The 17,936-nt window shown below is 45.3% G+C and overlaps 2 protein-coding genes across 3 annotated transcripts in view; one reads left to right on the top strand and one right to left on the bottom strand.

Moving 5' to 3' along the window:
* LOC142191151 (uncharacterized) overlaps positions 1-17,936 on the top strand; it is a 1,229,165-nt gene that overhangs the window by 555,283 nt on the left and 655,946 nt on the right. The window lies entirely within an intron of this gene.
* The window catches only part of LOC142189845 (uncharacterized), a 236,989-nt gene that overhangs the window by 40,714 nt on the left and 178,339 nt on the right, over positions 1-17,936 (bottom strand). The window contains exon 2 of one of the 2 annotated variants that reach the window (XM_075262256.1): positions 17,094-17,933. In XM_075262256.1, the coding sequence (XP_075118357.1) occupies positions 17,094-17,933 (840 nt within the window). The remainder of the gene's footprint in view (positions 1-17,093; positions 17,934-17,936) is intronic. The other variant, XM_075262255.1, reaches the window with a different exon arrangement.

Below are 17,936 nucleotides of genomic sequence, written 5' to 3'. Positions count from 1 at the left end.
CTTTTGGGACTACTATAAAGGTCCCTTCATCAGGATGGTATAACACAATTTCTGAAGGTAGGCATATATATACACAGAGAAATGGAGTGTTAGATGCAAAATAGATGGAAAACAGAACATAATGTAAATAAACAGTTTAAAAAAAACCATATATATTAGTTCACAGGAAAGTTCTCTGGGTTTATGGCTTCTTTGATCAGTGAAGTGTTGTCTAGTGGTTATAAAAGGCCATAAAACCCTGGGCCCGGTTTAAACCTTGTTGGAGAGTGTTAAAGGTCGTCATAAGTTTAAACTCCCATATGAGGCGATCTTTTCTGCTCTTGAAATTCCCTCTCAGTATCAGGATCTTCATATCCTGGGCCATAATATGATTTTGATTACAGACGTGTTTTGGCACAGGGAGGTCCATTCTCTGTTCTCTAATCGTATGTCTAGGTGAATTCATCCTCATCCTAAGTGACTGTCCTGTCTCACCCACATACAGGCCCTCAGGACACTTAGTACACAATATCAAATACACTACTTCTCTTTTGGTGACTGCATCTACCTACAGCAGTCTGGCACCGCAATGGGGAGCAAAATGGCGCCACAGTACGCTAATCTCTTCATGGCCAAGCTTGAGAGTGACTTCCTATCCACCTGCACCACCAGGCCTCTGGCCTACTACCGTTTCATTGACGATATCCTAATCATTTGGACCGGGTCTGAACAACAGCTGAAAACGTTCCATGAACAATTCAACCAGTTCCATCCCACCATCAACCTGACGCTCAATCACTCCTTCTCTGAAATAACCTTCCTGGACGCAGTCATCAAGATACAGGACAACAAAATTGAGACATCACTGTATCGGAAGCCGATTGACCGCCCTACCTACCTAAGATGGGATAGCTTTCATCCGAAACACATAAAGAAATCCATTGTCTACAGCCAGGCCATCAGATGCCATCGCATATGTTCAGACCCGGTGGACAGAGACAAGCACATTGGGGGCCTCAAAAACACATTCTTGAGGCAGGGTTACCATCCAAGAACAGTTGAAAACCAAATCAACAGAGCCATGAGAATACCAAGATCGGAGTTATTAAAATACAATACCAAACAGGAGAACAATCGGGTGCCCCTGGTTGTCACATATAACCCCCACCTGGAGATGCTGAGAGGAATTACACGCAAATTACATCCACTACTGCAAAAAGACAACCATCTAAAATCCATATTTCCAGACCCCCCTCTCCTGTGTTACAGACAGCCACCAAACCTCAGGAATATGATTATTAGCAGCTCACTGTCACCTCCTACTAACAAAGGAACATTTCCATGTGGAAATAACAGGTGCAAAACCTGCCCGCACATACTGACTACGGCTAAAAAAAAGAAATAGTGAAAAAAATTTCAATAAATAATCGTTTAAACGAAATATAACATGAATAAAAGTTCTAGATCACTCCTTTCCCTAGAATACATATAAGGGCAGGTTCACAGCACCCGATCTCAGTTATGCAGGTTTCCGTTTTCTGTCGGCAGAAGACAGAAACCAACATTCAGTGTCCGCCTGTGAGCGTCTTCTTCTGTGGCGAAACCGTTTTTTGTTTTTTTTTTATCGGACACAAAGTCCTGCATGTCCGACTTTGTGTGCGGTTAAAAAAAAACAAAAAACTGTTTCGCCATGGAAAGCAGAAGACGCTCACCGGCGGACACTTTTCAAACCCATGAATGGGTTTGAAAACTGCCTGCCAGTTTCCGTCTCCTGCCCAGTGTAGTGTGAACCTGCCCTCAAAGTAGAAAATTACTGGAAAACACATACACATTAGGTATCCCTGTGTCTGAAAGTGCCCTGTCTACTAGTATAGGGTATCTGCAGTGCTCCTATTCTGTCGGGAAGGGGTTAATAGGAGCACTGCAGATACCCTATATTCAGCCAGGCTGAGTTCCAAGTGGGGGGGGGGAACCCAGTCCTCAAGCTCAGGGAAGGGGCAGACAGACAACCAAAACACCCCCTCCCCTTCCCCAGCACCTACTGCACCCAAAAACTCAGACTATTTTAATTTTTGAAATTTTCCAGTAGCTGCTGCATTTCCCCCCCTCAGCTTCTACTTGAGTCAATAAGCTTTCTCAGTTTTTTGTGGTAAAATTAGGGGTCTCGGCTTATATTCAGGTCGGCTTATACTCGAGTATACACGGTATTAACTGATAAAGTCACACATGGCAAATTTCCAAAACTTGGCTTGGTCATTAAGGTTCAAAACAAGCCGGTCACTAAGGGGTTAATAAAGATAGAAGAATAATTACCCCTCCTTCATAATAAAATATATATATATATATATATATATATATATATATATATATACTACAATGAAGGAAATAAGTATGTGATCCCTTTCTGATTCTGTAAGTTCGCCCACCGACAGACATGAACAGTCTATAATTTTAAGGGTCGATTAATTTTAACAGTGTAAAAATATCAAAAATAAAATCCAGAAAAATCACATTGTATAAGTGTTATATATTTATTTGTATTTTGCAGAGAGATTGATCTTGCCTTCCATCGATTCCTCACAGTTTCTAAATTTACTAACTCTTCTCTGCCCCTCTCTGAACATAATCTTTTATCTCTCACCATCAGTGCCCTCTCCCCTTCACAAGATACCCCTACCCATCACACATATAGGAACTTGCGTGCTATCGACACCCAGCACCTCTCAGATACTCTACAGTCCTCTCTGTCCCCATCTCCTCAATCTCCTGTCCCAATCTGGCCACCAGTCACTATTATGAAACCCTTAAAAATGCATTGGATGAGGTGGCTCCCCCCTTCACTCGTAAAGTCCCATATAAGAGGCAGCAACCCTGGCACACGCCACAGACACAATTTCTTCAGCGGTGCTCTAGGTGTGCCAAACGTCTCTGGAGAAAATCACGTTCACCTGCAGATTTCCTCCACTTCAAATTTATGCTTAAAACATATAGTTCTGCCCTTCACCTCGCCAAACAAGACTATTTCACCGCCCTCATCTCTTCTCTCTCCAGTAACCCTAAAAGGCTTTTTGAAACTTTTCACTCCTTACTCACACCCAAGGTGCAGACGCCATTCACAGACCTTAGTGCTGAAGACCTGGCCACTTATTTCCATGATAAAATTGATAAGATCCGTCAGGAAGTAACTGCCCAATCCCCAGGTGGCATTGATTCCCTAACCCACCATAGCATTGATCCCCTCACCAACTGCACTTCAGACTGTCCATTCTCATCTTTTGAACCTGTTACAGAAGAGGAAGTCTCCCAGTTACTTTCTTCATCTCGCCCTACAACCTGCAGTAGTGACCCCTTCCCCTCACACCTTCTCCAATCTCTGTCGCCTGCTGTCACAACTTACCTTACTAAAATTTTTAACCTCTCTCTCTCTTCTGGAATTTTCCATCCTCTTTCATACATGCTGTCATAACCCCACTACTGAAGAAATCCACCCTGGACCCGTCCTGTGCTGCTAACTATCGACCTGTCTCTCCCCTCCCCTTCCTGGTCTATTCTTGTTTAATCCGCTATCTCTCTGCTAACTTTCTGCTTGACCCCTTACAATTTGGCTTCCGCGCTCTGCACTCTACTGAAACGGCCCTCACAAAAGTCTCCAATGATCTCCTAATGGCTAAATCTAATGGTGACTTCTCTCTTCTTATTCTTCTGGAACTCTCTGCAGCTTTTGACACTGTTAACCATCAACTCCTCCTCACTATGCTCCGCTCAGTTGGCTTCAAGGACACTGCGCTCTCCTGGTTCTCCTCTTATCTCTCAGACCGCACTTTAAGTGTATCATTTGTGGGCTCTGTTTCTTCCCTTCTTTCCCTTGCTGTTGGGGTTCCTCAGGGCTTGGTCCTAGGCCCCCTACTCTTCCCTCTCTACACAGCCCCCCATTGGACAAACCATCACCAGATTTGGCGATAGGTACCATCTTTATGCTGATGACACCCAATTATACACATCTTCCCGTGACATCACCCCTGCACTCATACAGAACACCAGTGGCTGTCTCTCTGCTGTCTCTAATATCATGTCCTCGCTCAATCTGAAACTAAATCTCTCCAAGACTGAACTACTACTGTTTCCCCATCTAATAGATCTGTCCTGATATACCCATTGCAGTCTCAGGCCTTACTATAACTCCTAGGTAGCATGCCCGCTGCCTCTGGGTTATGTTTTACTCAGACCTTACCTTCACCCCTCATATTAAATCACTCGCACGTTCATGTCACCTCCACCTCAAAAACATCTCCAGAATACACCCTTTCCTTACCAGAGATACACTAAAGACACTTATTGTCTCTCTGATTCATTCTCGCCTTGACTACTGTAACTCCTTACTAATCCCCTCACTAAACTCTCCCCTCTACAATCTATTCTGAATGCAGTGGCCAGGCTCATCTATCAGGCTAGACGCTACAGCGATGCCACCGGTCTGGGCTGGTTACTATAGTGAGGCCTCCGGTCTTTGCCAGTCACTACATTGGCTGCCTATTCATTATAGAATACAATATAAAGTTATCCCCCTCCCCCACAAGGCTCTCCATAATGCTGCACCTCCATACATCTCCTCCCACATCTCTGTCTACCGCCCAACCTGTGTTCTCCGTTCACTCAATGACCTAACACTTACATCCTCTATTATCAGAACCTCCCACGCTCGTATACAAGACTTCTCCCGAGCTGCACCACTTCTCTGGAATGTTCACACAGTAGTATGTGTCTGTGGAGTCACAAGGAAGCAGGGACTCCTAGCGTCATAGATCACTAAGATACAGGGAGTCCTGGTGTGTGGACAGAGTTCGGGCTGGGAAATGTGAGTGATGTACAGATCAGATTCTCTAGTCCGGATTCCATAGTGTGATTGGGGTCTAAGGTGAGGTTTACACAGTGACATTTGTAGAAGCTGCTTCAGAAAATCAGAAGAAGAATTTTTCCGCTTTACCAAATCAGCCCCCGAATCTCCATCAGATTCCTTACTGGCCAGGTGGGATTTTCCACCTCCCATTTATTTCCATAGAGCTCTGAGGTGGAATCTGCCTGAAGATCGAGCAGGAGGATTATTTTTCCGCCTCCTGAAATAATCTGCTATATAATTCTGGTAAATTATTTCCCTTCACGAGGACTGACAGCCGGTGAGGAAGAAATTTGCCTCGTTCAAATCGATGTCAAGTCCATATTCCTGCTGTCTGTTCTATTCTATACTACATTTATTACCCCCTATAGCGGTATCACATTTATATTCATGTATTATTAGTATTTTACCTGAATCGGGGAACAACAAATAGTCTAAACAATGTCTGAATAGAATCAGTGACCCTTCTGTGCTTTATATAGTGGTGACTCCTCACCTGGGCGGGTCCCTGTAGGAATGTCCTCCTCACACTCCTCATCACCACTCACATGGGGCTTTTCCTTTATTCTCATAGATATAGCATTAATGTCGCTCACATCTTTATCCTGATGGAAAATCTGTGAAACAAATAATGTAAAAATCACCAGACAAATGGGGAAGTCACAGAGAATGTTCTAGATCATTAATCCGCATGAAGATGGAAGATATCCTGACAGTAGCTGCAGGTCTGTGAGAAGCCGGATAAACATATTAGATGGCGGCTCAATGACACCGCCCATGTATATAACCATATAATACTGCTGGATACAACAAGACTGACCACAAGGACTTCACAGCCCGTCTACACATCATAGGGAATATCTCCATCTACCTGATCATCATCCTGTGGAAGAAGAGGACTGGGACATCTCTCCGGTGTTGTCCTCTTACTGGATCTACCTGTAGGAAACACAGACAGGGACTGAATTCATTCTGTACATACAAATAATGGAAGTCCATGTGTATATAGTCATGTCTATTACCTGCTGATGTGAGGGGCTGCTGGTCCTCCATCATCACCTCCTTGTACAGATCCTTGTGTCCTTCTAAATACTCCCACTCCTCCATGGAGAAATAGACAGCGACATCCTGACACCTTATAGGAACCTGACAACACAATGATACAGTCATCACCCCGACCCCTCCAGTTACTGTATAATGTCCCAGCATTCCCAGCACTGTCACCTCTCCAGTCAGCAGCTCCAGCATCTTGTTGGTGAGTTCTAGGATCTTCTGTCCATTGATCTCCTCCTGTATCAGGGGCTGAGGTGGAGGCCCCGGGATTGGGCTCAGGGTTCCTCCATATCCCTCATACACAGGAGCCTGACAGCGCCCACTAGAGGTCTTCTTCACTACTGTGTAATCCTGGTTATGGGGAGACACATTAATAAATATCACTACATACATGTCCAGAGTCCATCACCTCTCCAGTCATATCATCTGTTATTACTATAGATAAGAATGATGTCATGATGACATCATCAGAATCTCTCACCTCTCCAGTAAGCTGGTAGATGATCTCTAGGGTGAGATTTAATAGACTTTCCGCCATCTTGTTCCTGTCTCTTTCCATCCTTGATGGATCAATCAGGAATATTCTCTTATATAGAAGATACTGAGAGGATTCTATATTGTAGGAACCTGAATGGAGAGAAGATGAGACAATGTAATCACTACACGGAATCCCATGGAATAAATAGAAGAGTTGAGTCCCATTATTATCACCACCTCCTACTTCTGACGTCGGCAGCGTGTAGCTCAGGAAGGAAGTGACTTGTTGTGGGCCGGCTTGGTGGGTATATAAGGTGTGTGATAGGCTGAACAGAATCTCATTGTTGTCTCGGGTAAAGGGGACGATTTATCAGAGTTGCACAAGGGATGATTATTGGCTGATGGTCCAAGGGTGACCATGGAATTAATGGTGCTATATAAATAAATAATAATAATAATAAATGTGTTCATATTGAAAGACACTCCGCCTCCTCTGCCAGTGCCATAGCGACAAGTAGCTGGAGGACGAGCATCAGCAGCCAGTACAGTATCTGGAACATGAAGAACCAGAAATTTTTCACCTTGTAACACCAACCAGACTCACAACAGGCAACTGACACCCATCGGCTGCACCAGCAGGTACAGACATAAATAGGTGGTTCCTATGTTCCAGCAGATAATTCTGACCCCATGGAATTGTGCTGCCCGGGGTGTTGTAACATAAATTGAATCTAGAAGAACCAAAACCTGATGCCGAACAGCCCAGGAGGCTCCAGCAGCTCTAGTAGAATGAGCCGCGCTACCCACTAAGGAGGGGAAGAAACCCTCAAGAAAGTGAAGAAGAGTCCAAAGATACGGAGCTGATACTTGTACAGATGACACTGACTTTCCCTGCAGCTTCAGTCACAACAAGTGATGGTTCGTCCATCGATCTCTTGGAACAGCCACAACTGTCACAGATAGATCTCCCACATTTCTGTCTGGACTACAATCTACTGGCCATAGAGGTGAAGACACTCGGCCCCTGATATTACCAGCACACTGGAACTAACTGTACAGTCCTCCCTGACCCTGACAGAAGAGGAAGTATTACAGCCTAGTACGCAACGTGCAACAACAAGTGACTAATGCAGAGGAGAAAGTGGCCAACGGGAATCTGTAGGTTTGTGACTTACTGAAATGAGCAGAATCTTACATGATGGTATAGAGGACGTAGAGAATGGGCCCCGCTGTAGGGACATGAGAGGAATGAGTGTCCCGGAGAATGTTCCATCCAGAGATCTAACACCGATACAGGGGCTTGTAAAAGTATTCACACCCATTGACCTCTGTCACATTTTGTCACAACCACAAACTGAAATGTATTTTCTTGAGATTTTCAGTGATAAAGTATCAGATAATTGTGAAGTGGAAGGAAAATGATAGAAGGTTATCAGCATTGTAATCCAATAAACATCTGACAAGTGTGATGTGCAAAAGTCTTCAGCCCCCTATAGCAATACTTTGTAGAGCCGCCTTTGGCTACAATTCCGGCTACAAGTCTTTTGGGCTCGGTCTCTACCAGCTTTGCACATCTAGAGATGAGATTTCTGCCCCTTCTTCTTCTTTGCAGCCAGATTGGATGGAGCGTCTGTGAACTGCAATTTTCATGTCTTGCCACAGATGCTCAATGGGATTTAGGTCTGGACTGTGACTGGGCCGTTCTAAGAGCGGAATATTCTGTGATCGAAACCATTCACTGGAGCTCGGGCTGGAGGTTTAGGGTCATTGCTGGAAGGGGAATCTCCTGCTCAGTCTCAGGTCTATTGTAGGATCCAACAGGGCCACATGGAGGACATTATAGTGTGTGGGGGCCACAAGGAGGACATTATAGTGTGTGGGCCACAAGGAGAACATTATAGTGTGTGGGGGCCACAGGGAGGACATTATAGTGTGTGGGGGCCACAAGGAGAACATTATAGTGTGTGGGGGCCACGAGGAGGACATTATAGTGTGTGGGGGCCACAAGGAAGACATCATAGTGTGTGGGGGCCACTGAATGTATGAGAAGGGCTGAGAGCGAGCACTTACCTCCTCGGGTACAGCAGCCGTTTGCTCACAGGACCTGTGATGATGTCATAGGTGTGGGAGGAGTCAATGAGTCACACGATCATTTACTGCTGTTATAGCTGTAGAAGATACTAAATCCTAGTGAGCTAAAGGACCTGTGATGATGTCACCTGTGTGGGAGGAGTCACAGAATCACATGACCAGATATTAGAGGTCTCTGCAGAGCTGTCTGTGTGTGAAGTGTTTGTAGCGGAGCCTTTTGTGTGTGATGTGTATGTAGCAAAGCTGTCTGTATGTGACGTGTATGTAGCAGAGCCATCTGTGTGTGACGTGTATGTAGCAGAGCCGTCTGCGTGTGACGTGTGCAGTGGTGAACCTAGCCTCTCTGCTACCTGAGTCCGATGATCAAAAGACGCCCCCCCCCCCTTTTGATCATCCACCTCGGACAAATACTCTAGGTAATACTCTTATAAGGGGGAGCTGTGGTGATTCAGGATTGGGAGGCTTATGTAGATGAAGCACACCGCATTGTCTCTTACCTAGAGTCTTACTCTTCCCTCCCTCTAACCCTCCCACAGATCCCTCTGCTTCACATCCGGAAGACTATACAGTGCCTTGCGAAAGTATTCGGCCCACTTGATCTTTTCAACCTTTTGCCACATTTTTGGGGAAGAATCAACAACAAGTAGAACACAATTATGAAGTGGAATGAAATTTATTGGATATTTTAGACTTTTTTAAACAAAGAAAAAACTGAAAAGTGGGGCGTGCAAAATTATTTGGTCCCTTTACTTTCAGTGCAGCAAACTCACTCGGTTCAGGTCAGTGAGGATCTCTGAATGATCCAATGTTGTCCTATATGACTGATGAAGAGAAATAGAATCCACCTGTGTGTAACTAAGTCGCCGTATAACTGCACTTGCTCAGGGGTCTGTTTAAAGCGCAGAGTGCATCATGAAGACCAAGGAACACACCAGGCATGTCCGAGATACTGTTGTGGAGAAATTTAAAGCCAGATTTGGATACAAAAAGATTTCCCGAGTTTTAATCATCCCAAGGAGCACTGTGCAAGCAATCATATTGAAATGGAAGGAGTATCAGACCACTGCAAATCTACCAAGACCCGGCCGTCCCTCTAAATAAGGAGGAGACTGATCAGAGATGCAGCCAAGAGGCCCATGATCACTCTGGATGAACTGCAGAGATCTAGAGCTGAGATGGGAGAGTCTGTCCATAGGACAATAATCAGTTATACGCTGCACAAATCTGACCTTTATGGAAGAGTGGCAAGAAGACAGCCATTTCTGAAAGATAGCCATAAAAAGTCTTGTTGTTTGCCACAAGCCACCTGGGAGACACCAAACATGTAGAAGAAGGGGCTCTGGTCAGATGGAACCAAAATCCAACTTTTTGGTCACAGTACAAAAGGATATGTTTGGCGTAAAAGCAACACAGCTCATCACCCTGAACACACCCTGATCCCCACTGTCACACATGGTGGGGGCAGCATCCTGGTTTGGGCTTTTCTTCAGCAGGAACAGGGAAGATGGTTAAAATTGATGGAAAGATGGATGGAGCCAAATACAGGAGCATTCTGGAGAAAACCTGTTGGAGTCTGCAAAAGACCTGAGACTGGGACACAGATTTATCTTCCAACAAGACAATGATCCAAAACATAAAGCAAAATCTACAATGGAATGGATCCCAAATAAACGTCTCCAGGTGTTAGAATGGCCAAGTCACAGTCCAGACCTGAATCCAATCGAGAATCTGTAGAAAGAGCTGATGCTGCTGTCCACAAACGCTCTCAATCCAACCTCCCTGAGCTCCAGCTGTTCTGCAAGGAAGAATGGGCAAGAATTTCAGTCTCTGGATGTGCAAAACTGATAGAGACAAACCCCGAGCGACTTGTAATCGCAGCAAATGGTGGCGCTACAAAGTAGTAAAGGGGTATTCCCATCACACTTGTTCACCAACCTACAGGCTGTGTGCTCTATTCACTTCCTGGTCTTCTCGGCACATTGGTGGGCGGGGTTTCTGAAATTAAAACTCTTCTCAAGGAAAAAAAGAGAATTTTTAGGTCTGGGGACAAAAATAGCCTGGGGGCGGTGCAGAAACAGCTAAGACAATTGATCAGAGAAGGGAAAGTCAACTACAGGCGGAAGATGGAACTACAGATGGGCGAGGGTAGAATCTCGGAGGTGTGGGACAGCCTTAAGGCAATATCAGGACACAAGAAAAAAACAGGGCATCGAACAGTAGGGGACAGGAAGTGGCTTAACGAGCTTAATCTATTCTTCAATAGATTCGACTCCAAGCCAATGCTCTCTCCACCAGCATGTAAGCCAACCCCCCTCTCCTCACACACCAAGACCCAACCCCCACCGAACTGCGGTCAACTGCAATCTGACTATCTGATCCTCAAGGAGTCTCTGGTGTGTCGGGAAATGAAGAAGGACAAAGCTGGAGGACCTGATGGTATAAGCGCAAGAGTTCTTGAAATGTGCAGTGACCAGTTAGGTGGCATTATTACGCACATGTACAATATGAGTCTAAAGCTGGGAGTGGTACCTCAACTGTGGAAAACATCTTGCGTGGTACCAGTCCCAAAGAAACCCAACCCGATGGGCTACAATGACTACCGACAGAATGAAGATCCTAGAGAGACTGGTTCTGACACACCTACGCCCCCTAGTGAGCTCCGCTCTGGACCCCCTCCAGCTTGCCTATCGGCCGGGCATTGGGGTAGATGACGCCATCATCCACCTTCTTCATAGAGCTCTCTCTCACCTGGAGAAACCCGGGAACACTGTGAGAATAATGTTCTTTGATTTCTCCAGTGCGTTCAACACCATTCAGCCAGGGCTACTGAGGGAGAAGTTGAACCTTGGTGGAGTGGACCACCACCTGTCCAACTGGATCCTAGACTACCTGACAAACCGCCCTCAGTATGTGAGAGCCCAAGACGGTGTGTCTGACACTGTGATCTGTAGTACGGGGGCACCACAAGGTCCAGTACTTGCCCCATTTCTCTTCACACTGTACACTGCTGACTTTAGGCACAACTCATCCAGCTGTTACTTACAGAAGTACTCCGATGACTCTGCTATAGTAGGCCTTATCACTGATGGCGACGATAGGGAATACAGAGACTTAAAACGGGATTTTGTTGAATGGTGCCAGCAGAAGTAGCTCAGGATTGATGCTGGGAAGACCAAGGAGATGGTGGACTTTAGTAAAAGGAGAGGTGCTCCGACCCCAGTGGAGATCCAAGGAACATGTATTGAGATAGTCAGGACCTATAAGTATCTGGGTGTGATCCTCAACAATAAACTAGACTGGGCTGATTACCTGGAGGCGCTGCACAGAAAGGGCCACAACAGACTCTACCTGCTCAGGAGGCTGAGGGCCTTCGGAGGCCAGGGGACACTTCTTAGGGCCTTCTTCAACTCTGTGGTTGCATCAGCCATCTTTTTCTGTGTGGCCTGCTGGGGGAGCAGTATATCAACCAGGGACAGAAATAGACTTGACAGGCTGATCAGGAGGGCCAGCTCTGTCCTGGGGAGCCCCTTGGACCCAGTACAGGTGGTGGGTGACAGAAGGATACTGTCTGTGGTGACCTCCATGAGGGAGAACAAATCCCACCCCATGTATGGGACCCTGATGGGACTTGGCAGCACTGTAAGTGACCGTCTGCTTCACCCCAAGTGTGAGAAGGAGTGCTATCGCAGGTCCTTCCTTCCAACCGCGACCAGGCTGTATAATCTACATCAGACCAAGCGAAGATCACTCCGCACAGAGAACTAATGATTATGACGATGACCATGAGGTCTTCCTCTTTCTTCTTCTGTTCCTTAGCTGGACTCCTAGTATATCTTCTCTTCTCAGCTTATGTGTGTCTACGTCTGTAATATTACTGTGTATTATCCTGTATCTGTATTACTATGCTGCTGTAACATGCTGAAATTTCCCCAATGTGGGACTATTAAAGGATTATCTTATCTCTTATCTTCATTTGCTCTGCTATGTTTGCAGTAGTAATGAGGGATTGGTTGTTAATGAATTACCACAGTCAGAAGCTGATGTAGCAGAGCCAGATTTGAGTCAGTTTGTAATACATACAGAGGTGCCAGACTCCCTATCTCAGCCCTTATCAGCCAAATTCAAGTAAACCGACTGATAAGTGGAGGAGCAGGAGATAAGAGCACAGAAATCCTGGAGCTCTCACCTCCCCCATCTGAGGAGCTCCGTTTTCTGTGGCAGAGACATACACAGCTCAGAGCTGCTGCCGTGCGCTCAGCCCCTCCCTCCCCCTCTGAGTGCAGGCAGCTATGTCACAGCAGATAAGCTTGTGGTCCTGGGCGCGTGGTCATAAAAACCAGTGTAAACAATGAAGTGAATAAATTAAGATAGCGGCCAAAGCAGTTTTGATAAAGCAATGTATAATAAGTTTGCACGCTCAATTTTTCAGTTTTTTCTTTGTTAAAAAAGTTTAAAATATTCAATAAACTTCGTTCCACTTCACAATTGTGTCCCACTGGTTGTTGATTCTTCCCCCAAATAATTAAAACTTTATATCTTTATGTTTGAAGCCTGAAATGTGGTAAAAAGTTGAAAAGTTCAAGGGGGCCGAATACTTTCGCAAGGCACTGTAGATTTCTGATTCAGGATGTCTTTAATAAGGGTGTCCTGATGGATAAAGAGAGGTTTTTTTGGATGTTAGAAATTCAATAGTGGATCCACAGAGTTTTAAGGTTAAATTACCGTGTTGGCACTCTGCGATAATTTATTGAGTTGTATTCGGTTTTGGGCACTCGGTCTCAAAAAGGTTCGCCATCAGTCCGTTCATCTCTTTGGGACAGCCAGAGATAATGGAAGGCTGAGCTCTACTTCCTATCAGCCTTCCCATAGAGATGACTGGAGCAGTAGTGCAAATGCAGGAGCCCTGTTCTGATGATGGCGGGGTCAGGATAGGTGACAAGTGTCAGAGCAGTGGGGGATGGCTGCTGGGATAGATGAGAAACTTAGGAAAAGGATGGACGATGCTCCAAATGATTTCTTTATCTTGTGTATTTTATTGCAACATATCAGTCTCCAAATTATAGAGTACATAATCGATAAGCAACGTTTCTGACCGAGAACGTCCAACATCAGCATTTTTTTTTTTTTTTCAACATTAAAGTTTATTGAAGATTTTCCAAATTTTTATAAACAACACAAGGGGGTAGAGGGGAAAAAGGAGGGAGGGGAAGGGGGGGGGGGGGAGTCCGTGACCAGCAGTCCAAGTTAGCAGGGAGGGAGCAGGGCGAGGGGGGGGGGGAGAGACAAAGGGAGTCAAACAGAGACTCTGACGCAGCAGAGTAAAAATATACAGGAGTATATAACCAACAAATATCAAACAACAGTATCAGTAAGTACAAAGAGAAGGGAGCACAAGACACAAAGACAAAAACAGACAGCATTCTCACAAGTGAACAGAGGGAAAGAGGGATCGGAAGTTGGCGGAATAATAGAAAAAATCCCAGAGCTGCCAGGTCTGACCATGATGACCCTCTTCAGGGCGAAGCTGAGCCATCAGATTTTCCATGGTACGAATATGGAGAAATTCCTTCAGCCAGGAAAGAAGCGTAGGAGGGGCCTGAGACTTCCAGAGTCTGGGGATAACTGACCTGGCGGCTACCAACATGAACCCCAACAGCCTACGGATGGGTTTCCTGAATTTGCGTGTGAACAAGGAGAGGAGCAAAGGAGCGGGGTCATCCTCTATATCAACCCCAGTGACCTGATGAACAATCCGCCTAACCTCAGTCCAGAAAGGGCGCAGGAGAGGGCATCCCCACCAGATGTGGGCCATCGTGCCTTGGGCGGACAAACATCTCCAGCACCTGTCGGACGTGGAGGGATAAATGGCATGGAGGAGAACAGGGACCCTGTACCATCTGGAAAGGATTTTATAATTCGTCTCCTGAGCTCTACAGGATATCAAAAATTTATGACATGCAGAGAAGGCCGATGACCACATACCTGGCGGGAACAAGGCCCCCAATCAGCATTTTTTAATTTTTTCTTGATAACAAGTTTGATGTAGTAGAAAGATATTAACTTGGACATCCCTGTCCTTAAAGGGGTTGTCCCGTCACAAGGATCCTATCTATAATGCTTGTTAATGTGAATGTAACACTTTTCCTAAATACATTGCTTTAGCAAAATTGCTTTGTTTGGCCAATATCTTACTTTATTCATTTTTTTGTGGCCACAGCCCTGACCTAGCTGCTCCTGAGTCAAGTGATGTGTCTGCCTGCTCTCAGGGGGAGGGAGGAGGGGCTAAGTGCACAGGAGCGAGCCTGGAGTGGGGGGGGGGGGTAGTTTACCCTTTGGGGGAAGGGGCCACCAATGCAGGGTTAGACGCCGGCACAAGTGAAGTCAGCAACATCTCTATGCTTCTGCCCTGCATGAAGCAAGCAGCGGCAGAAACGATGCTGTTATTCCGCTCCGGGGTCACATATGCAAAGCCAAGCGGCGAGATGCCGCCGGCCCTGCGTGCACGCTCATACACCAGTCTAGCCTTCACAATGCAGACCCGGCACCCTGTCGGGTCTGTATTCGCATTGTGAAGGCTAGACTGGTCTATGAGCGCGCACACAGGGCCGGCGGCATCTCGCCGCTTGGCTTTGCATATGTGACCCCGCCCACCAATGACGAGACAAAGCCGGAAGACAGAAGAATTCACAGAAATGAAGACTGGTAAGTATGCAACATGGGACAACCCCTTTAAGGTTTGTTCATAGAACACTTTTGCTCTTCCCCTTCCCCTGGGTTAAGTCTCAGGGTCAAAGAGGCAACACTAAATGCCTGGACTACCTACCCCCCCCCCCCTTACTTCTCCACCCTCTTCTTTCCTCCCTCCCCTCTTCCTCCTCCCCTATTCTTTTTTCTCTTCTCCTCTTTTACAGGTATTGCCTTCCCAGGGAGAAATGACCAGACTTCAGTTGTGCTCCCTGAACATCAGAGGCTTCAACATGCTGAAGAAGAGGACCCAGGTACTCTACAACATGCACAAGCTAAGGGTTCACATCCTACTGCTACAGGAAACCTACTTTAAGACAGGCCACGTGCACATGATAGTAAACAGATATTTCCCTTGCTGGTTCCACAGCTCCAACCCTGACAGCAAATCAAAAGTAGTTAATGTTGGCTTACATAAACACCTCCAAGCAGGGGTGAACCTGCCCCTTTCGCCGCCTGAGGTGAACGACAGAAAGCCGCCCCCCGGGAGGAGTGGGCAGGGAGGAGGGGGCGGGGCGAAGTGGCATTCGCAGGCAGAGAGCAGGAAGGGAGAGGACCTGTTCTCTGCCTGAGCGTGAGGGGAGTCGGCTGGAGCAGCGCTGCTCCAGTGGCCTCCCCAATCCACCGCTCGGTGCTAAGCCAGTCCAGGACAGCTTGCCCTGGACTGGCTTAGGGAAGCAAAAATGCCGCCCTCCCTGGGGCCCTGGCCCTTGTTTGTTTCTAAAAATACCTATCCATGACAAACTATTCACAATCCCTAATTTCATTCTTCCCAACCACAGCCAAGCTCAAGTCTTTTGCTCCTTTCTTTGCGCCTTAGCTAAATTTGGTGAAGAGTTGGTGGTCATGGCAGGAGAGCTGAACGTAACCATGGATGCAATAATGGATTCCTCGTTGGGCAGGTTCCTCCATCCCATTGTCACATTTACAAGCCTTGAAATCTAAGATGGCTGACATGTGGCTGGTTGACGTCTGTTGGATCCTTCATCAGAATGTGATGCATTCTGGATTTGTATTCTGTTTTTATGATATAGTTCATTACACTTGAGAAAGGGCAGTAAGCCTGAAACGCGTTGTGTATCTAGTTGGACATTAAAAAAGAGTATTAGCATGTAATATCTGGTGAAGCGCAGTGATCTTTATCTTCTGGTCCTATTGTCATCCCCAGGTAAGAGGTTATTATTCTATTGTGTTTGTCTTTGTGTTACTGATACTGCTGCTTTTGTAGATTCAGGAGTTTCGTGTTTCTGTGTGTTATCATTTTGGAACAAGTCGTTTCAAGATCGTCTATCATACTTTACACTTTATATTGGGGACTAAATTGCAATTATATTTTATAAAGTATTTTACAAGAATAAAATTAATATATAAATTCTTTATTCTGGGTTGTTTCCATATGTGCTTTGATTATCTCTATATGTTGTTTATGGGACTTCAATTGAGATATTGATTAGGGGAAGTTTATTTTAGTGACCATCCGGACACTATAGCTTAATGTTTTCGAGACTACTACCAAAATTTCTACAATCTTAAGGGCCTCCTCTTAGATCTACAACTGATACAAAACAGTATCAACGATTATGTGTGAATTTTCTGATGTTTAACAAGTTCCAATTTAGAGATAAAACATTTCCCACATTCTGAGCATGAATATGGCTTCTCTCCTGTGTGAATTCCCTGATGATAAACAAGACCTGATTTCTGAGTAAAACATTTCCCACAGTCTGTACATGAATATGGCTTCTCTCTTGTGTGAATTCCCTGATGATTAACAAGATTTGATTTCACAACAAAATATTTCCCATATTTTAGGCATGAATAAGGCTTCTCCCCGTGTGAATTTTTTGATGGTTAAAAAGAGTTGAGTTCATAGTAAAACATTTCCCACATTCTGGACATGTATATGGCTTCTCCCCTGTGTGAATCCTTTGATGGTGAACAAGATTTGATTTCTGTGCAAAACATTTCCCACATTCTGGACATGAATATGGCTTCTCCCCAGTGTGAGTTCTTTGATGAGTAACAAGGTCTGATTTAGTGAGAAAACAATTGCCACATTCTAGGCATGAATATGGCTTCACTCCTGTGTGAATTCTTTGATGCTTAACAAGATCTGAATTAGAGACAAAACATTTCCCACATTCTGGACATGTATATGGCTTCTCCCCTGTGTGAATTTTTTGATGTGCAACAAGATTTGATTTCTGAGCAAAACATTTCCCACATTCTGGACATGTATATGGCTTCTCCCCTGTGTGAATCCTTTGATGGTGAACAAGACTTGATTTCTGAGTGAAACATTTCCCACATTCTCTGCATGAATGTAGCTTCTTCCCTGTGTGAGCTCTTTGATGTTTAACAAGTTTTGATTTCTGAGCAAAACATTTCCCACATTCTGGACATGAATATGGCTTCTCCCCAGTGTGAATTTTCTGATGTCTAGCAAGATTTGATTTCCGAGTAAAACATTTGCCACATTCTGGGCATGAATATGACTTCTCCGCTGTGTGAATTCTCTGATGTATAATGTCCTTTCTGCAACTTTCATTTTGCTTAACAGACTGTGATAAATTAGAAGAAAGATCTTTCTCCCGAAGGGCTGAGGGTATATCTGGGGTATTCACATGTTCTTCATGATCCTTTGCTTTATAATCTGTAGATATCAGATGTCCCTCTGAGCTCCTGGTACAGTCATCTG

Source organism: Leptodactylus fuscus, chromosome 1, assembly GCF_031893055.1.
Source record: "Leptodactylus fuscus isolate aLepFus1 chromosome 1, aLepFus1.hap2, whole genome shotgun sequence".
NCBI classification, from domain to species: Eukaryota; Metazoa; Chordata; class Amphibia; order Anura; family Leptodactylidae; genus Leptodactylus; species Leptodactylus fuscus.
Note: the sequence above shows the minus strand (reverse complement) of the source record. Positions and strands in the feature narration are given on the sequence as shown.